This window comes from Equus quagga, chromosome 8 (assembly GCF_021613505.1).
Source record: "Equus quagga isolate Etosha38 chromosome 8, UCLA_HA_Equagga_1.0, whole genome shotgun sequence".
NCBI classification, from domain to species: Eukaryota; Metazoa; Chordata; class Mammalia; order Perissodactyla; family Equidae; genus Equus; species Equus quagga.
In genome coordinates, this window is record NC_060274.1 from 29493411 (window position 1) to 29515697 (window position 22287).

General features: G+C 38.0%; 1 protein-coding gene across 12 annotated transcripts in view; it reads right to left on the minus strand.

Moving 5' to 3' along the window:
- Positions 1-22287, minus strand: part of FBXL13 (F-box and leucine rich repeat protein 13) — a 223485-nt gene that overhangs the window by 32393 nt on the left and 168805 nt on the right. For 8 of the 12 annotated variants that reach the window (XR_006889805.1, XR_006889806.1, XM_046669994.1 and 5 more), the window contains one exon: positions 10034-10117. The exons of 2 other annotated variants lie outside the window; for them this stretch is intronic. Coding sequence is in view for 6 of the 10 variants with exons in the window: in XM_046669994.1 (XP_046525950.1) it covers positions 10034-10117 (84 nt within the window). In the remaining 4 variants the exon portion in view is untranslated. Of the gene's footprint in view, positions 1-676; positions 702-10033; positions 10118-13958; positions 14071-22287 lie in introns of those variants that run through there. 2 more of the 12 variants (XR_006889808.1, XR_006889807.1) reach the window with 2 other exon arrangements.

The window sequence follows — 22287 nt, forward strand, 5'->3', positions numbered from 1 at the left end:
TGGAACCAGAGAGATCCTGGAACAATCTCATGTGCTGTTTAAGACCTGAGAACACCACCTCACCACCTTCAACATGGAGAAGGCTTTGGGAGGACCAGCTACTGTGCACAAAATTTAACTGCAAGTTGATAGAAAGGGTTATTAGAAGTCATAACATGGAGAAATCATAGCTCCCGTGAAACAGGCCACAGGCACCCAGATCATGTTGGATGAGGTACAATGAGCAACGCCACACATGTTGCATAAAAGAGAGATCAAAACAGATTGGCCGCTTAGGTTTAAGAAGCAAAAGAAACTCATACTATGGCAGGAAAGTGGGATTCTGATGTTTATTTTTCCTGCCTTTTTATTTTTGTGTTCAGACAATCTGACGGGTTTTGTTTAGCTTTTGGCAAGTTTCATCTTACCTAGGATAAACTAATGTTCCAGGAGCAGCTTAAAGGTTGGGAGAGGTCTCCGAAGGCTTGTCTTCCTTTTAACACATTCTCTTACGGTTCTTCTCTGTGGATGCTCAATGTGAAAATCACAGATGTGTGCATTCATTCAGCAAGTCCATCAGTGCTTCAGTTGTCCGAGAATGGTTCTCCCCAGTAGGGGTGGGCAAGAAGCCAAGGCTGGCATGGGCTGCTCTCAGTTTCAGCTGTTTCTCAGCCAGGAGGACATGGTACTCATGACTCCAGTATCGCCTGGAACCTTAGAAACTGATGAGCTGTCAAATTCCACATCCTTTGAAGTCTGGCAAAATTTCTAATTCTGTTGAATTGCTTCTACGATTGGAAACACACTAGTCTCAGGAGCAACAGAGAATACTGAGCTTATTTCTTTTGTTCACAGCCTTTGAAGAGAGAATAATGCCTAGGTATCTTGGTAGGAGTCTGTTTGTGACTCCCAGTTGATGCTAGGTGCCTTAGGTCTCTTAAGGGTATGTTGTTCTACTGTAAATTCTGGGAGACCATTCTTGGCATGGACAGCCAGGAAGCACAGATTTCTGTAACAAAGCCCTTATTTGTTCCAGGTTTTGTGGGAGTTGCTGTTTCCACAAGGTGCCGGATTCCCCCATCTTAATTCTACCAGAGGAATTCCTTAGTTCCCCTTCCCAAGACCTTGGAAAATGATTCTGAACCTGGGACCTTCTTGGATCTTTATCACAGACAGTTTTATCAATTATTTCTTAATGGTAACCTGGAGTATTGGATGAGTAAAGAATTTTCCTGAGCAGAGAAATAAAGTGTCCCAGACGTCTGGATGTTCCATCTCCCCATACAGAAGATTTCATAACCTACACTGCACCAAAGGCCGAGGATTGAGGCCATTTTGGACAGGGATCCTCTGTTTGTGGCTTCCCTTGCAACCCGTACACATAACTTTATCCCTGGAGAAGAGGTAGAGTTGTTGAAATCTCATGCTTTGACAATTCTTGAATGACTTAATCTTGGAAACCAAATAGAAATCAATGTTGGTTTTTAAAGAAACTGTTGCTATGTGGAGACAAACATCTAATCCATCTTTGGCATTATAAGTCAGTATGTGTCAAAGGCCACTGAAATCAGTTTGGGTTGAGGACTAGGGGGTGGAGTCTATCAACTGATGAGCGTGATTGATGAGAATCTTACATAAACAACATTTTATAACTAGTCAGAAAGTTTAGTGATTCAAAGGAAGAATTTAAGATCTGAAAAGAGTGACTGGGGAGTAATCCAGTTCTTGCTGTTAGGGCAAGAATAAATCCAATTCTTCTTACACTTTAGAGGGAAACCTTCAGAGCAGGCTGGCCGTGGGCTGTTCTTCGGGAGGAGGACCCAGATAGGTCTGTTGTTGAATGAGGTGGGTACTCCTGGGCCTTTCTGACCTGAGTATTGATATAGATGCTCCACGCTGGTCAGGGCTTCAGTTCTCCAGCACAGGTGGTCCAGGGTACAAAACTGAGAACCTTGAAACCTCAGTTCCCCACCTGGGGAGTCAGCCTGGAGCCGACCCACATCTACAGAACTACTTGACTTACTGGGTCTCTGAACATTGACCCATTACTGACCCTGAACATTTCTGGGTCAGGCTGAAAGTAAATGAACCGCAATGGATCTTGCTCTGCTGTTCTCCCAGCTACAAAGTAGCTCCTGGTTTGCCCACATGGCCACCCTTCCCAGTCCATTATTCCTTGATCCCTCCTCTCTACTCCCCTGTTTGTAAATCAAAATAAGTCTGTTACTAAACTAAAGGTCAAATAAAGAGCAAAATAAAAAGTTTGTTACCCAAGAGAATGGAAAAAAGAGGTTAAAACACACGGAAGATTAAAAGAGAAAAGGAACTTATTTCAAATGTCCACGCAGTTAGGACAAGATTGAGGGTCTCAGAAAGAAGGAACCCTAAGAGAACAATGAAGGAAGTAGCAGTTCCAGTGTCTTTACTGCTGCTTTTGCCCCAGAGACGAAAGTCTTTAGATACCTCTGTGACATCAGAGAACATGACATTGACCTAGGCTATACGGTTAGGCTCTTAAAATTCACCAATGATGCCATTTTCGAGGTCTCAGTAAACCAGCTTATGAAGAACATAGGCCACAAGCTAGACAGAGAGACAAAGAGAGAAGACGAGGCTGAACCACGACCACACGCTTCTTATTTCTCCTCTGTAGTTACCAATACTGCCCACTGCGTTCTGCTTGCAGAGCTTTAAAAAGTATGTTAAAGATACTTTTTTCATAATTAATAAAAGACAAAGTAGGCCATGTTTGGGTGTGAAGAACAATGACAATTATCTAAGTCTTCATCTTCACCTCCTCCCCAAACCACAAAATCTACAGAGAGAACAAATGAAACTGCACAGGGCCCATACATTCATCAGTACCAGGAGACAGAGAACACTACAACCTTTAAATTACCTATAAGTAGGGTAAAAACAGAGAGAAATTCCAACAGCGCTCCCTTAGCCCGCCTGCAGCCCTCACACGCCTGTGGATAGAGAGTGGGAGAGGAGATTCTTAAAAGACTCTGTCATAAGACTAGAGAGGTGAAGACGGCTTAGAAGCAGCGCAGACAAAACCACTCACAGGAAGAGAAAGCGCAACGATAAACGCCGCGATACGGAAAAGGACTTGGTAGTTCATAGCCCCGGCTACGTGAATGGCTATGGGACAGGGCTTGAAAACGAGGGCACCACAAACCCCGGAGGGAGCCAAGTCAGGTGCGTGGAGGTTATCCCTAACCATGGCTTCACCCTGTCCCCATCCAAGCTCTCAACAGTTTCATGGATTCTGCTACCTTTATGTTCTCCACTTCATTCCCTTCTCTCCGGCCTCACTGTTACTGCCCTCAGGCTGCTATCCTCTCTCCCCTGGACTAAAAGAAAAGCTCTGAATTGATATTCCTACCTTTAATCTTTTTTTGGTCACCTTTAATCTTGATAGCCGTCTTCTGTCCCCTCTGCCCTTCCATCTAATTTCTGCATTTCTTATTAAAGTGATTTCCCAACAGATGAGTTTGCCTTGGCTTTCCCATGCTGGATTAGATAGCTGAACTGAATCCTCCTATAGCTTCCTTTATCACAGCATACTGGCTAGAATGGTCACTCCAGAATTAGACATTTTATACTCCAGCCCATGAGCTTGCTTGTTTCATCACTTGGGGCGAGATTCTTAACCTCTTTGAACCTCAGTTTCCTTGTCTGTAAAATGGAATCAATAGTATTACCTACCTCATAAAGTAGGTAATTAATACATGGGAGATACCTAGACAGTGCCAGGTAGGTAGTAGGTGCTAAATTAACATTAGCTAACGATCACCACATGGTACTGGTTTTTTCTGCTTCCAAGTCTGTGCATTCCACTAGATAGCCTCATCATTTCTTAAAATTTTTGAATGATTTATCCTGTTTTCAAAAAAACATTTTCTCAGTGTCCACTACATAGAAAGTCCAGTCCAAATCTTTTCAGTACAATCACTGAGCTAGATGTCACATTTTCACAAAATTAATGAATCTGAACAGGACAGTATGAATATGATCTACATGAAGGCATGGAGTTATTCATCCAAGTTGAACTTAATCATCTAAAAACAGCTAACTCGACGATTGCAAATAGTATCCTTGTATTGTACTAAGGAAGCTTAAAAATCTTTCTGAATGGACATGACCAAAGTACTGAACTTTGGGGCAGCCCACACTCTGTCTATATGCACACAGTCAGCCCACAAGGCTGCACACTGCAGAGAGCTCAAAGAGAGCAAGCTCATGAGATCCACAGGTGCAGTGCTCACCAGCAACGCCTGCCTACCAGCCCAGCTGACCTATAGCTCTCTGCCCTTGGCTCCTGAGCCCCGCCGTTCTCTGACTTCCTTCTTGGGCTCTCAAGATCTGCTTCAGAGCTTGCTTTGCATTTGCCATCCCTTTTCGATGCTATTGATTCAGCCAGCATCCACAGATCCAAAAGTAACGTTCCGGACTTCCAGTTTCCAGTCTGTTGTCAGAATTTGGAACTTATCGCTCCCAACCTCAAAACAAGAAAAAAGCTAAGCAAACTGAAAATCAATAACTCTTCCTAGATCCGTCAGATAATTGAGGTCACAGAGCAAACTGCCACCCTGAAAACTGGAGAGAAAGGTAAATATGGAGAATCATGGCTTACTAGGAGCAGAAGCCTATGGCCAGAGCCAGTATCGGTTGGAATATTATAAGGGTAATTGACTAACTCCTGGAGACTGACAGTGGATTAGCTTGAGAGAAAAATTTCTGGGGGCCTAGCTTTGGGTGAGCCCCTATACTTTCATGAGTTTTACCTCCAGGAGGCCCACAAAGTTCTTAGGTTGAAGATCAGAGAAAAATCTGCTTGTGCTGCCCGCAAAGAGAGGGGAAAAGTAACCATTTTGAAATATCTCCAGAGCAGCTGTTCTCACTAATAAACGCCTGCCCTCAAGGGAAGTTATTTTACCAGAGCCTGACCAACACGGGTTTTACCAGAGCCAATCCAGCAAGGGGTAAGGGAAATACCCAATTCCAGCACCCTCTACCCTTCTTGTCTTACCTAAGTGTGGAAGGAGGTGGGGTGAGAAGCACTTGTAAAGATAACAGCCCTGGGGCACAGGCCATTAAAAGACTGAGACCTAATCAAATGAATATAGCCTATGACCCCCCACACACACACCTTACCACCGCACAAATAGGACTCCAGTATAATAACACCTTGACGAAAAGATTAGAAATCATACTAAATGTGCTCTCAGATCATGATGGAATTAAACTAGAAGTCCATAACAAAGATGGCTAGAAAATCTCACAAGATTTAGAGATTAAACAACACACTTACTTCTAAATAACATATGGGTCAAAGAAGAAGTCTCAAGAGAAATTTAAAAATATTTTGAACTAGGGGCTGGCCCCGTGGCCGAGTGGTTAAGTTCGTGCGCTCCGCTGCAGGCGGCCCAGTGTTTCGTTGGTTCGAATCCTGGGCGCGGACATGGCACTGCTCATCAAACCACACTGAGGCAGCGTCCCACATGCCACAACTAGAAGGACCCACAACGAAGAATATACAACTATGCACGGGGAGGCTTTGGGGAGAAAAAAGGAAAAAATAAAATCTTTAAAAAAAAATATTTTGAACTAAATGAAAATAAAACAAAATTTATAGGATGCAATGAAAACAGTGCTTAGAGGGAAATTTATAGCATAGTATATTTTAGAAAAGAAGAAAGATCTAAAATCAATAACCAAAGCTTCCACCTTAGGAAACTAGAAAAAGAAGAACAAACTAAATCCAAAGTAAGCAGGAAAAAAAGAGATAATAAAAACTAGAGCAGAAATCAATAAAATTGAAAGCAGGAAAACAATAGAGAAACTGAACCAAAAGCTGGTTATTTGAAAAGATCAATAAAATTGATAAACCTCTAGCCAGATAATCAAGAGAAAAAAAAAAGAGAGAAGACATAAATTACTAATATCAGAAGTGAAAGAGGGGCCATCACCACTGATCTCATAGTCATTCAAAGGATAAGAAAGGTATAAACAACTTTACACCCACAAATTTATAACCTAGATGAAACAGATTAATTCTTTGACAGAAACAATCTACCAAAACTCACACAAGACAGGATAAATAATCTGAATAGAACTATACCTATTAAAGAAATTGAATCAACAATTAATAACCTTCCAAAACATAAAGCGCCAGGCCCAGATGGCTTCACTGGTGAATTCTACCAAACATTTAAGAGAGAAGTGATGCTAATTGTCTACCATCTGTTCCAGAAAATAGAGACAGAGGGAATACTTCCTAACTTGTTTTATGAGACCAGCATTTCTCTAATAACAAAACCACATGTAGACAAAAGAGAGAAAATGACCATGAGAGAACAATATCTCATAAACATAACAACATATACACACAGTGGCATATACATGTAATCTAACATACACTAAGATGTGTATTAGACATATAGTTATGCAATTACACACATTTACATGTAAACGTATGTAGTCTAACACATGCTAAAACTTGTACACAATTTGCACACACATACATAATACATTTACAAACACATTTACATGTAAACACACATATGTGCACACTTTTCACTGCATACACACATGCGTAAGTCCTTGTGATGGGTCCTAACTGCACCTGATTTTCTCCTCTTTAATAACCTTCCTTAATCAACAACTATATCAATCTATCAACACTGAAATAAAAATTTTTGTCTAGCTTTGAGGTTTTCACCCACAAATAATGTGCATAAAGAAAAATATGCTCATTTATATGTATAGATATTACATTAATGTATTTATAGCCTACTTCATTCCCAAAAAAAGGGAATGAGAACTGTGAGCTAGATTAAGAGAGTATAAAAGCAACCAGAGTAAATAATTAGATTTATTCCATTGGTTCTATGCAAACAACTTAAAAAGACAGAAGTTCCAATTTATCTGTATTGTAACATCCTGATCAAACCAATCCTTTTGCCAAAGTGACAGTCTGTTATTTAACTAAATTCATAAAATGCTCAAGGGCCAGGTTTCTTGAGAAATGCTCAGTTACGACTGTTGGTAACATCTCTCCCCAGATGCATGTGCCTTTCAAGAGAACCAGATGACTTTAGTTTAACATGACTATTGAATGTCTCATGTTCTCAGAAAAGACTGAAGTTGGAGAAAGTAATTAAAACCAGATCCTAAAAAGTCAACGCATCTGAGGCTGCAGACACTCCATCTGCCATGTGCTGTGGTTTCCAGTAAAACACTAAAATGAGGTAATTTTTTGTTGTTATTATATTAATGATTCTTGCAAAACTGAAGCAGAGTAAAAATGTTTATCTTCTCATTTTTCTCATTAAATCATTATGTAGAATATGTTTCCAATGTCTTGTGCTAAAAAAAAAGAATCTCCTACAGTTACCTTTTTTAAGTGACAAGAAACAGAATTCCCAAGAAATTGTGGATAATCTCAACATCTCCACTTAATCACCTTATTACTCCCTTCCCTTCTCTTTTGTAAATCCAGATAAGGAATTGTGAAATTGGCTTATGCGTCCGTTTCTCCTCCTCTGTCTCTTTTCTTTTGAGGTTTAATAATTGGGCTGGAGGAGGCAAGGAGGAGAAAGATTACCACATGCCCAGAAGTGCGAACCTTGGAACCTTAGGAAGGGGTAAAACTGGTTAAAAACTACAACACACACACACACACACACACACACTCTAAAAGCAGGTAGCTAAAAAAGCGGGATGATGAGAAAGAGAAATTTTTTGTGTGTGAACTTGAATAAAACAGCAGATCTCGTGCAACTAATAAATAATTCTGTATTTCCATGCTCCTGTATTTCCCCTTTTTTAAAATTTTCTCTTTTAGATCACTGAAAATAAATATATACCAATTTTTTAAAGATTACCTTTTTTAAAGCTATGCCAAACTCAGCTGTGTGATCAGATAGTTAGCATATGGGTAAGTACTTTCATCTAAAACTTTCAGAGCACCTAAAAATAGTGTAGTTTGCAGGTTCCAAAGAGTGAAAATAAAAGTGCCTGAACCCAAAGACTCAAAGAGAAATGGCAAAAAGCATTGGCTTCCTGATACTTTGGTAGGTACTCTCTCATCCTAAGGAACATTTTAAAAACTAATAAGTGAGGCTATTAAGAGGCCATGTATCACCATAATAGGTTTCAATACTTCTGGATGATTTGTAGTTATTGCTTAAATGTAATTGATCACCATATAAAAAAATGTAACCCAATATTATAAATGTTAATATTTAACTGTTTTATTTTAATAACCTTTGTTCTATCGACTCATCAAAACCTTTTGAACCTGACTAGATCATATTCATGGATAAACTTTTGTGTAAAGGCATGTTTAACCCTTAAATGAACTGCAAGAGGTAAATCATGGTTTAACCTTAAAGGAACCTTTTGGCTTTTTCTCCTAGTAGGTGACATGCATCTAAATGTTTTTGTAGCCCTTTTTGTTATTGTCGAGTTACAATCTCGTCCTGTATGCAAGTTGTTAGTCCTCTGTGGGATCTTTGTTTTAAAAGATAGTGTTTGTTCCTTTTAACTCTTTATATTATTGAATATACTACTGGGTAGATGCCTAAGGAACTTGTTAGAACCTTACACAGGGTCTGAAATAGGAAGACACTGACATCCCTTGACACTAATGCCTCTTAAAGGAGATTTCTTAGTGGTGTCACATTTTTCCCTAAGTACCATTACATTGTCCAGACACAATGAAATAGAGCAAAAATAATTTGAGAACAATTTTTCCCCACTAAGCCATGTTGTCAGGGAACCATTGAGAACAGCAATTCCCCATTTCTGCTCTTCATTTCCATCAAACTGTAGTTAGATTAGTTTGCTGAGAAGGTGTAGGACTTGGGACCAGTCACTTAAGCCCTCTGGGTCTTAATTTCCTCGCCTATAAAAATAGGGAGTTGGTTTAGATGACTCTAAGATCCCCTCAGCTCCAGAACTCTAGGATTCTATGCTAAAGTCCAGAGCACCAGTTGATCAGACACCCTCTGTAGCTCACCAGTTTATATAATATTTTAACACTCTTCTGTTAGTCATGTCAGAACTCCTTTCAAAGTACAATTCAAATTCATGGAAGATGACTAACTTCCATTTTGCTGTGCTCTGTGACTTCTCAGCCATTACTTGGATTATCTTTCCACTTGTGGGATGAACCCTTATATCTCTGTAAGAGAGTTTCTTTTTTCAAAATTTTTTTCCAAGTTTAGCCCCAGGTTTTCATAAGTGGTTGAGGTCTTGAACTCTCAGGATACTTTTTATGGAGCTTCCAATGTGTTTAACAGTTTCCACATTCTTAGGTTAGTGGTTCCCTTTAAAAATGTTACCTTCCATGATTTACTAATAGGTAACCAGATTTCGCCCTAGTTTAATATGTGCATGACAGATGATTTTGGTTTTTCTTCTCTTAACAGCACATTGAGATGCTTACTGTTGTGATAAACGTTACTCTGTGGCTTGCTCACTCAGAACAGCTACTTTATGTACCTCCCTCAAGACCAGGTCTAGGAAATAGACCTTTCTTACGAGTTCTTAAAGTACCAATTGAGCATGTAACCACTTATCCTAACCAATTATTTATCTCATGTTTTCCATCCCGGTAAAGTATGCTACCCACTATGTTTGAGTAACCTAAGTTCCCAACTGTCAAGTACCTGGTATAATTTTTCAAACTTTCCCCAATTGCATGGTTAGATTATATAACGTTTCTGCCTACAGAACACTTATATGAGAAGAGTTTGACCACATTGCATTTCGTCATCCTCCAAGTAAAATGTCTCCCTATCCCTATTTATCCTATGAGTCTGACGTTGGGAAGGGAGGACACAGATGGGGAAAGGAGAAAACAAACCCTTTCAGTCGCCTTAGGCTGTGGAGGGTCAGGAGCTGATCTTGGCTCAACCGAGATCGCATATGTGTTGTTACATTTCCAATCCACTTCTTTTTTCTACTGTGACTTACAAAGTTTATTCAACTTGTGCTTAATTCTCAGTCTTAATTATTTAACAGAAAACCTTAATTATCTTACCTGAACTCCAAGATTGGTGATTTTATTGCACTCAGATAGAGAGAGTTCCCTTAATTTTTTATGTCTGGAAAGTGTGATCAAACCCTAAAAAATATTGAATATAAAGATCATTTTGTGATTATAATTTAGTATAGAAAGTACATTTTCAATAAGATAACAACCATGTATGCAAACTAAAAAAATTTCCACTTCTGTCTCATATTTCTTTACACTTAACAAAACTTAAAATCACTTTGGTTAGGCAACATCATTAAATAAAATTTTCAGGTTGTCTCTAATGTTTTGCAAATAGTGTTACAGAATCTCAGAGCCAGAAAACTTTTTATCTTGCCACCTGTTTCCAGATAAATGTTATCTGAATCAATATAAACAAATCTTAAAGATTCCTAAACTTACAACTTTATTCTGAAGACACTTCATGTGGCTAATGACTCTATTAGTCAATAAATTCTTATCTATGCCTAAACCTAAAAATCTATAAATCTTTAGCTCATTTCATTATGTTTAATTGCTTGAAGAGAGAAGGAACATATTTTTGTATAAAGGCCTAAAGACAAGTAATCATTCATCAATAGCCCACTTCTTTTTCAGTTTAAAAGCTTTGTTTCTTTTTAATAAAAAAGAGATTGCACATTTCAGCCCTTTAAATTTTATTTATTTATTTATTTATTTTGGTCAGGAAGATTGGTCCTGAGCTAACATCTGTTGCCCATCCTCCTCTTTTTGCTTGAGGAAGATTGTCCTTGAACTAACATCTGTGCCCATCTTCCTCTATTTTGCATGTGGGACGCTGCCACAGCATGGCCTGATGGGTGATGCCTAGGTCCTCGCCTGGAACCTGAACCAGCAAACCCCAGGCTACGGAAATGGAGTGCTCAAATTAACCACTACACCACCGGGCTGGCCTCCCTTTAAATTTTTTTATATGTGGTTTTCTGTCCCATTTCTCAGTGCTTTTCCCCCTAAACTGGTATAACAGTCAGATAAGGAACTGACTCGTGTGCTTTATGGGTGTCACTCTCCTCCTTTGCATTCAGGATCACCTTACTTTTATAATTCTGTTAAGATGTGCTCCCTAGACTAGATGGACAAGAGCAGCTTCTTCTCATTCTGTGGTCCCCGAGCTGGCTGGTAGGGAAAATTCCAGAAATGGTATATGGATTTGTCCTTTTTACATGTTATTTGCAGGACTGGTTTACATTTTATTGACCTTAAATACATTATTTGATCGTAACTGAAAATGAGTTATGCAAATATTATATCCTGTATTGGCCATTGATGCACCTTTTAGACCCTTTCATTTTTCAAAAAAAATCCAGATCAAGGAAAAAAGTGCTTGAAATTCTTCTTAATTGAAGCCACTGTTTAAACTGCAATTTCTAATTTCACTTAACGGTTCTGTATACCACTCAAAAATGAAATCACTCTGTTCGTTCTTTTAATTTTATTGCAAATGTGGATTCTTTGGCTGGGAACACATGTTTGCTGCCTTCTTGCTTCAAAACAAAGAATGACCGGACCCCATGGAGCCTCACATGTGGTCTGGGTTCCAGATGTGGATGCTATTTTATTCATGTTAGAGGAACTGGAGTTTAGATTTTCCCCCAACAGAAACCAAACTGTTTGAACAAATTAAGTAAAAGATGCAAGATTGGTCTCTTTGCCTTATACTTGATAGTAACTAAGTATGTTTTATTATCCTATGGGGAATTTGTCCTATGAAACTATCTCTGAAGTTTTGACTTCTTTCTTTTTAACTTTTATCTAGCCAAGTTAGAATTTTTTAAGATACACTGGAAATAGAGTACACTTGCTAAGTATGACATTTAACAGGCTATAATCTCTTTACCACTTTATTCAAAATCACTAAAAATTAACATTAATTAACATTGAAATAGAATGCCCTGTTTCATCACTATAATTATTCATTAAAATGTGTGGCCTCCAAATTGAATTAATTAACATCATTAGCCTTTAGGCAAATGCAAATTAAAACCACAATGAAATGACACTGCATATCTACTAGGATGACTATACTTAAAAAGACAGATGATAAAAAGTGTTGGTGAGGTTGTAAAGAAATTAGAACCCTCATTCACTGCTGATGAGAATGTGCAAGTCACTTTGGAAAATAGTCTGGCAGTTCTTCAAAGTTAAAAATAGAGTTAGCAGAGGACCCAGCAATTCCACGTCTAGCTGTATACCCAAGAGAAATGAAAACGTATGTCAACACAAAAACTTGTACTCATACGTTCCCAGCAGCATTATTTATAATAGAAAAAAGAGTTAACGAGCCAAATGTCCATCAGCTGGGGAAAGGATAAATAAAATGTGTTATATTCATACAATGGAATATTATTTGGCAATAAAAAAGTACTGATGCATACCACTATATAGCTGAACATTTAAAACATTGTGCTGAGTAAAAGAAGCTAGACCCCAGAGGCCACATACTGTGTGATTCTACTGATCTGAAAAGTCCAGGATAGGCAAACATCCAGAGACAGAAAGTCGATTAGTGGTTGCCTAGAGTTGGCTGGAGGGTGGGTGCAGGAGAGGGAGTGACTGCTTATGGGAAGTTTTCTTTTTTGAGTGATGAAAATGTTCTTGAATTAGAATGTGGTGATGGTTGCACAACTCCATCAATATGCTAAAAACCACGGAATTGGACACTTTGAATCGGTGAATTTTATAGTATGTGAATTATGTCTCAATAAAGATGTTTGTAAAAATTGGATTGATTGATGTAATAATTGTATAACTAAATACAAATTAGAAATATTCTTACAGCATCCTTCAGTCCAACATGAATACAGAAATTGCTCAGATGGATGCCAATCTGTTAGCAAGGCAGGGAGCAGATGTCATCATATCCATGTGCTGGACAGGTTATCATAAGCCTTGCTACTGTAAGTAGGCACAACTTTGTAACTGAGCAGCAGCAAATCTATGGCAGCTGGAGGAGACGAGGCCTCCACTAAAAACTGCCTCATGCTGGTTATGGGAGGCCAGCTTCTCTGAACAAGTAAAATACGCTATTCCAGTCAACAGGATTCGTTTCTTAATGGCTTTTTGACTCATAAGCTTTTCAGATTAATGACCTAAAAAACATCAGAGCCAGCTGGGTAAAATGTTCTACTTGGCACCATGAGGTGCATAAATGCACCTAATTAGGGGGAGCTCTCTGAAACAAGTGATGGCTCCAAATTTTTAAAGACTTTGTTTATACCTTTAGAAAGTCTTAAATCTCAAGTCTGGGCAAAGTTCATTCGTTCTTAACTCATCGTTCACTTGATGAATATTTATTTAGCGTGTATTGTATTGATCAGGCTGCGATAGGAACTGGGAGTATGAATGTCAGTGAAGTGCAGTGATTGCTCTCAAGGAGCCCACAGTCTAGCGTGGAAGACAGACGTGTACACTGGCTCATTTCAGCCCAGTGAAAGGTAAATACTGTGCACAGTGGTGGTACCAAAGAGGGATGAGGAGGCGGCCAGCTACCGTGGATTAGAGAGGACTGCATGGAGAAGAGTCCTGAGTGGGGAAGTGTAAATTGCCAAGAAAACTATAGAGGGAAGGGCATTCTAGGCAGAAAGAACAGAATGTGCAAAAGCATTAAGGTATGAAACAGTATGGCATGCGTAGCGTGGCATGAATAGCTTTATAACGGATGTTTAAAAATTATCTGAAGAGCTGGCCCAAGAATTTCTCTTAAAGAGGAAACTGTGGGGTTTTGTTTGGTTTTGTTTAATACCTTGTTAAGCACTTGGGATAAAAGTCCTTGGGTTGGCTGGTGCCAAGCTTTTGCTTCTGGGAGGAATGGAAAGAGGAGAGTGAGAAGCCAAGACAGAACTGGGGAGGAAAGAGGAACCAACCAGATGGAGTGCCTGGGCCTCAGTGGGACAAAGGGGAGGTGGATGCTTACTTTTCAGGGAAGTTGTAGCATCATGAAAATGTGAATCCTCCTTCATCTCCTTCAGAAGTTGGCCAGACTCATGAATGCTTTGCAGGAAAGGTTTTGGTTTTATTTTCCCGAACTGTAAGAAGGGGCTAAATTGTAATCAGGTGAAGCACAGAGAAAGGCAGCTGGTGTGGTAGCCTGGAGAAGTCACCAGGATTGCAAGAGGTAACTAAGATTAATATAGTAATAAGGAATATAAGTAAATATTAGAAGAATCGAGTAATGTATGGGAATACAAGACCCAGGAATTCACAAGAATCCTGGGGAGCACTTTGCTGCTTCATAAGCCATGAAATTGAGGGACCTGGATCTGAGGGGTGCAGAAGTCCCTAGAAATTGGTTTATGTTATAGCGGTGGTACCAGGTCCACTGAAGGGAGTGTCAAGACATTAGACTCTAAAGAAGCAGGCACCAAGTCACAAAAGCCTTGTCCATTATTCTAAGGAATTTGGACTTCATCCAATGTAACAGAGTTAAAACTTTCCCTCTCTAGGGAATATGAGTTGTTACGTAAGTGACCATAATGCAAAAAAGAACAAGGATGTGTGTCAAGAGAGATATAGGGACCACGGAGCAGGGAGTGACTGCTTCCAGTTGGAGGAAGAGGTGGCGGTCTTGAAGAGACTTTCACACAGGAAGGAAAAATTTGAATTAAGCCTTAAAGACTAAGATTTTCACAAGCGAAATAATAGGAACAGTGTTTCAGGCTGAGGAAACGGCGTGAACAAAGATTTCATTTGGAAAGTGTGAGTTGTTTGGGAAGTAGTTCAGCTCGGGGTCACTGGGAGTAGGGAGGGAACACTGAACACTGCCAGGAACAGATACATGTACACGAGACGTTTGGGAGCCAACCAATCCTTGAAAACTATTCTTTTTTTCCCCAAGTTTTACATCTGGAATTGTTTAGCTGATGTAGATAGACATCAGCAGTGAACTAGTTACCAAATGTTGGAATGGCTTGTACGTGTGTACTTACTCTATGGCTGACTCATACTATTCCAGGCTTCGAATTCCAGCAACATAAACATAAGAAATCCCTCCCCCAACTCTTTATTTTGAAAATATTCAAATCCACAGAAAGGTTCAAGGAATGGTACAATGGATATAAATTTCCCTTTACCTTAAACATTCTGTATGCATCTCCTTAGGAATAAGGACATTTTCCTAGGGAGCTATATGGTATTATGTGTATATAGTATTATAATACCTAAGATTAACAGTAATACCATACGATCTAATATAAAGTCAACATTCAAATTTGTTTTTTATCCAGGACCCAGTCAGAGTTCATGCATTGCAAATTTTCATGTCATGTCTCTTTAGCCTTTTTTTTTCAAATGTTGTCTTTCGAGACATAGACTTTTAAAGATCCCAGGCCAGCCATGACATAGGATGTCGCACATTCTCTATTTGATTGTTCCTATGGTTAGATTCTAGATAAACATTTTTTGCAAGAACACTACCTAGGTGCTGTTGCATCCCATTAGGGGGCACAAAGTCAGGTTGTCCCACTATTGGTGATGCCACTCAGTCACTTTTTATCTGTTAAATAATCTGTGGTGTGATTCTCTAAGACCACATGAATACTCTGTTTCCCAACAAGCTTTCAGTCAGTGTTTTCAGCATTACTTGGTTAACCTTGCCTAAATCCCAGTTATTTCACTGGGAGTTGCAAAATGGTGATTTTACTAATTCTATCCTTCCTCCTGCATTTATTAGCTGATATTCATTTCAACCTTTTTTCTATCACCCTTTCCCTTTAAATCTGCTGAATATCTTGGGAGGTGCTTTGAAATAAACAAGATTATTTTAGACATACCAATTAACTATCACAATTAATTTTTTATATTGCCTATTAAAAATCTTTTAATTTTCCCAAATTCCTTTTGGGTACATTTTCAGAATAGAGTTACTGTTTTGATTGGTGTGATATGTTATTTGTTGGCATAAGATGACACATTGAGGAAAACAAAACCACCAATATTTTACCCCCTTATAAGACTGAACATTTGGTCACAATTTAATAACAAGCAAATCATACTTTATATATGAAATTGAAGTGGATGAAACCTTGTTAAAAAGAGCTTAACATTCTGCAAGTAAGATTTATTCTTTACAACTTGCACATGACTGTTCTTCTGAGACCTTGCACTTTCAGAAAAAGTCTGGAAAGATGGTCTAGGAATTATGGAATATTAACGTTAGAATAAAATATTATAATTTATCTGACAGCCACATTGTTACAAATCATCCTTCTTTATAGTGTGTTTCAGTCTGGAAACTGTCAACACTTTAATACAGGCACACAGAACACTCAATAAGCATAAATAAACCTTATAATCTGTCCTGCATATGTTTAAAGAAACAGTTTCTTGAAAAAAAACTATATAAAATTACATAAAGATTGCATAGTTTGTGTAATTTTTAATTCGTTTTTCTTGAATAGTCTTTGTAAGCAGTAACTTGTAGGCTTTTAAGATTAACATTCTAAAACAAATCTCTCTTCTATAATTGTGAGATAAGCCATTGTAAAGGTATGGAGAAAATATGGAAATGACAAATGATTAATAACCACATTATTATAAGGAGTTCATACAAATTGGAAGGAGTATTGAGACCCCAATATATAAATGAGTAAAGAATCTGAAGAGAAAGTTCACATAAGAAGAAATACAATTAAAGTGATAAGCAAATATAGGTGAAAATTATTAATATTACTAAAACTTTTTAATGCAAATTCAAATAAAAAAGTTTTAATTGCTATTTTGTTTAAATTAAAACAGCCAACATTGGCGAATGGGTGTAAGGTTACCACACTTATTTTATTGCTGATGGCAATAAAAATTGCTAGAACCATTGGGAGAGCAAGTGGACAAAACAACAACAAGTCCTGTTCAAAAGAAGGGGAAAACTGAGGGAGAAAAAGGTTTATCAAAAGTTTAGGGCAGAAACTCTGCAGGCAAAGAGAGAATGGAATGATATATCCAAAATATTAAAAGATTAAAAACCGTCAGCCAAGAAGACTCTATCCTGCAAAGTTATCTTTCAAATATGAAGGGGAAATAAAGGCTTTCCTAGACAAACAAAAGCTGAGGGAGTTCATCACCACTAGACTCACCTTTTGAGAAATCTTAAAAAGAGCTCCCCTACCTGAAACAAAAAGGCAAAGGTTTACAAAGCTTTAAGCAAGGTGATAAATAGGCAGAATCAGAAAATTGCAACTTTATAACAGACTAGTAAACACCTAATTATGACATAAAGGCTAAAGGAAAAGAAAGCTTTAAAAATAACTATAACCACTCCAATTTGGTAACAAACTTGCAATACAGAAAAGGATAATTTCTGACAACAAAAACATAGAAGGGGAAGAGGAAAAGGATGGAACCTGCATGGCAAATGGAGATGAGGTGCTATCAGCAGAAGAAGCACTATCTCATCTATGAGATCTTTATACAAATCTCATGGTAACCACAACACAAAAATTCAGAGCAGAGTCACAAAACATAAAAAAAAGAGGAAAGTGAGAAACATCACAGAAACCACCAAACTGAAATGGCAGACAAAAACACAAGGAAAAAGAAACAAGGGAAAGATAGAACAACAAGAAAACAAGAGATAAGATGGCAGTATTAAGCCATCATATATCAATAATCACTCTAAATGTAAATAGATTGAATTCTCCAATCAAAAGACACAGAGCAGCTGGATGGATTAAAAAACAAGACCCAACAATATGCAGCCTCCGGGAAACACATTTCAGCTCTAAAGACAAACGTAGGTTCAGAGTGAAAGGATGGAAGATGATACTCCAAGAAAATGGCAAGCAAAAGAAAGCAGGTGTTGCCATACTTATATAAGACAAAGCAGACTTCAAGACAAAAAAGACAATGAGAGACAGAAGGGCAGTATATAATGATAAAAGGGACATTCCACCAAGAGGACATAACACTTATGAATATATATGCACCTAACACAGGAGCACCAAAGTATATAAAGCAACTATTAACAGACCCAAAAGGAGAATTTGATAGCAACACAATAATGGTAGAGTACCTCAACACCCCACTTACATCAATGGATAGATCATCCAGACAGACAGTCAACAAGGAAATAGTAGCCTTAAGTGAAACATTAGACCAGATGGACTTAATAGATATAGATATAGAACATTCCATCCAAAAGCAGCAGAATACACATTCTTCTCAAGTGCACATGGAATATTCTCAATTATAGACCATATGTGGGGAAACAAAACAAGTCTCAATAAATTTAAGAAGACTGAAATCATATCAAGCATCTTTTCTGACCACAATGGTATGAAACTACACATCAACTACAATAAGAAAGCTGGAAAAGTTGCAAATATGTGGAGACTAAACAACATGCTACTGAACATCTATTGGAATAAATGAAGAAATCAAAGGAGAAGTAAAAAAAATATTTGGAGACAAATTAAAATGAAAATGCAACATACCAAAATCTATGAGATGCAGCAAAAGCAGTACTAAGAGGGAAGTTTATAGCAATATAGGCCTACTTCAAGAAACAGGAAAAAATCTTAAGTAAACAATCTGACACTACACATAACAGAACCAGAAAAAGAGCAAATGATGCCCAAAGTCAGTAGAAGGAAGGAAAGAACAAAAATCAGAGAGAAATAAATGCAATAGAGACTAAAAAGACAGATCGATAGAAAAGATCAATGAAATTAAGAGCTGGTTCTTTGAAAAGATAAACAAAATTGACATCTCTTAGCCATACTCACTAAGAAAAAAAGAGAATGGCTCACATAAATAAAGTCAGAAATGAAAAGGAGAAATTACAATGGATATCACAGAAATAAGAAAAGATTATAAGAGAATACTATGAAAATCTACATGCCAACAAATTGGATAATCTAGAAAAAATGGATACATCCGTAGAAACATACAACTTCCCAAAACTGAAGCAAGAAGAAATAGAGAATCTGAATACACCAATCAACAGTAAAGAGATTGAAACAATGACCAAAAACCTTCCAAAAAACAAAAGTCTAGAACCAGATGGCTTCTCTGGAGAATTCTACCAAACATTCAAAGATTTAACCTTGTCAAACTCTTCCCAAAAAACTGAAGAGGACAGGATGCTTCCTCACTCATTTTATGAGGCCAACATTACCCTGATACCAAAACCAGAGAAGGAAAACACAAAGAAGGAAAATTACAGGCCAATATCACTGATGAACACAGATGCAAAAATCCTCAACAAAATATTAGCAAATCAAATACAACAATACATTAAAAGGATTATACAACTACACCACAATCAAGTGGGATTTATTCCCGGGATGCAGAGATGGTTCAAAATCTGCAAATCAATGTGATACACCACATTAACAAAATGAAGAATAAAAATCACATGATGATCTCAATAGACGCAGAGAAAACGTTTGACAAGATTCAACACCCGTTTCTGATAAAAACGCTCAATAAAATGGGTATAGAAGGAACGTACCTCAACATAATAAAGGCCATGTATGACAAACCCACAGCTACTCTTGCCACTCTCGTTAAACATACTATTGAAAGCCTAGCCAGAGCAATTAGGCAAGAAAAAGAAATAAAAGACATCCAAATTGAAAAGGAAGAAGTAAAACTGCCACTATTTGCAGATGACATGATTTTATATATAGGAAAGCCTAAAGAATCCACCAAAAAGCTATTAGAAATAATTACTAATACAGCAAAGTTGCAGGGTGCAAAATCAACATAGAAAAATCAGTTGCACAGCAAAGGAAATCATCAACAAAACAAAAAGACAGCCTACCAATGGGGAGAAGATATTTGCAAATCATTTATCTGATAAGGGGTTAATATCCAAAATATATAAAGAACTCATACAATTCAACAACAACAAAAAAACAAATGACCCAATTAAAAAATGGGCACAGGATCTGAATAGACATTTTTCCAAAGAAGATATACAGATGGCCAACAGGCACATAAAAAGATATTCAACATCACTAATTATTAGGCAAATGCAAATCAAAACTACAATGAGATATCACCTCACGCCTGTCAGAATGGCTATTATCAAAAAGACAAGAAATAACAAGTGTTGGAGAGGATGTAGAGTAAGGGGAACCCTCATACACTGCTAGTGGGAAGTTAAACTGGTGCAGTCATTCTGGAAAACAGTACGGAAATTCCTCAAAAAATTAAGAATAGAACTACCATATTATCCAGCTATTCCACTTCTGGATGTGTATCCAAAGAACATGAAAACACTAAGTCAAAAAGATATTTGCACCCTTATGTTCATTGCCGCATTATTCACAACAGCCAAGACTTGGAAACAACCTAAGTGCCCATCAATGGGTGATGGATAAAGAAGATGTGGTGGATATATACATACAAGAGAATACTACTCAGCCATAAGAAAGATGAAATCTTGCCATTTGTGACAACATGGCTGGACCCTGAGGGTCTTATGCTAAGCAAAATAAGTCAGATGGAGAAAGACAATTACTGTGCTATTTCACTCATATGTGGAAGATAAATAAACAAACAAACACATAGATATGTAGAACAGATTAGTGGCTACCAGAGGGGAAGTGGGTGGGAGGAGGGCGAAAAGGGTAAGGGGGCGTGTGTACAGTAACGAATGGTAGCCAGACTTGTGCTGGTGAAAACGCTGCAGTCTATACAGAAGTCGGAATCTAATGATGTAAACCTGAAATTTAGATAATGTTAAAAGCCAATGTTCCCTCAATAAAAAATAATAATAATTAAAAAAATATATCACCAAAATAAGTTGAGAAATGCAAAAAAAAAAAAAGTTTATGGCAGTTTGCTCATCTTAGTCCTGTTTTTATGCTTACACCTAGATTTGCTGCCTTAAATATAGTAGGAACAGGATAACTGTATCAAAAGAAAGAATGAATAAATGAATGAAATTTCCCAATGTTTGTGAAAAATAATTTAGAATAACTTGGAAGAAAACTAATACACGAATCCTTACTAAGTCTTTTTGCATATCAGCAAAGAATTATATAAAATATTAACACCTTGCTTTAATTCTTTTACACAGACCCACGGCAGTTATGGGCAGTTTCCTGTCTGTTCCAAAAAAAGTATAATAGCCCAAAAGCACACGTATTCAAACAAAATATTAAGCTGTGAATGCTATGTACAAGTATATACAGAGATGAACAATTTTCTTTTACAAAAGTTGATAGATCCTTCTCTTTCTTCATATTACTTGGTCCATCTGTGAGGTCTGACCTTGCTGACAGCCTCCTGCTTTTTGAAACACCACTTCCCTAGGTCCCCATGACATCACTCGACTCTTTCCTCATCTACTTCTCTGGATGTTCATTTTCAGTTTCCCTTGTGGGTTTATCTTCCAAATCCACCCAGTAAGTACTGGTGTTCCCTGAAGCCTTGAACTTGACATTTTTCTCCTTCTCTCTCTCACCCATGGTTTCAACCACTTCACCCATCTCTTCATCTAGTCCAGATCTCTCTCCTGAGCTCCAGATCTTATTTACTAATAGATAATTAGACACCCGAATGTGCCATAAGCACTCAAACTCAGCACTGTTACGTTCAGAGGACTGGTATTCAAACTGGAAACCACAAAGTTTTGTTTGTTTGTTTTTTTGAGGAAGATTAGCCCTGAGCTAACATCTGCTGCCAATCCTCTTCTTTTTTCTGAGGGAGGCTGGCCCTGAGCTAACATCGTGCCCATCTTCCTCTACTTTGTATGTGGGATGCCTACCACAGCATGGCGTGCCATGCTGTGCCATGTCTGCACCCGGGATCCGAACCGGCGAACCCCGGGCCACCGAGAAGCGGAACGTGCAGAAACCACAAAGTTTTAATGGGTTCTTCCTACTCTCTCCCACTAGCTCCAAGAAGGAGGCTGGTGGAAGGTGAATGGCTCATGATGGACTTTTCTTTGATTTAAGTGCATTGCTCCTTCCTCTGCATTTTACAACTTTTATGATCCTTTTTATAGGGCCTAGATTTCCCTGTCTGGGAAATCTATAAACATAACCTATACAACTTAAGATATTTGATATTTGAATACAAGATATTAGAAAACACATTCTATGAAATAAAATGGAATGGGGTGCCCAGGAGTCTAAGATGACTGAGAACTCTGATGTAATTATTGGGGGTTTAAATCATAGAAAATCTAAAAAGAACAAAAGGTCCCTGACAGTCAGTAAACATAAGAAGCCTTCTTTCTTGCTGCTTTTTTGGAAGATAAAATGGGATGTAAGTTGTTGCGACAGAGGGGATAGAATTGG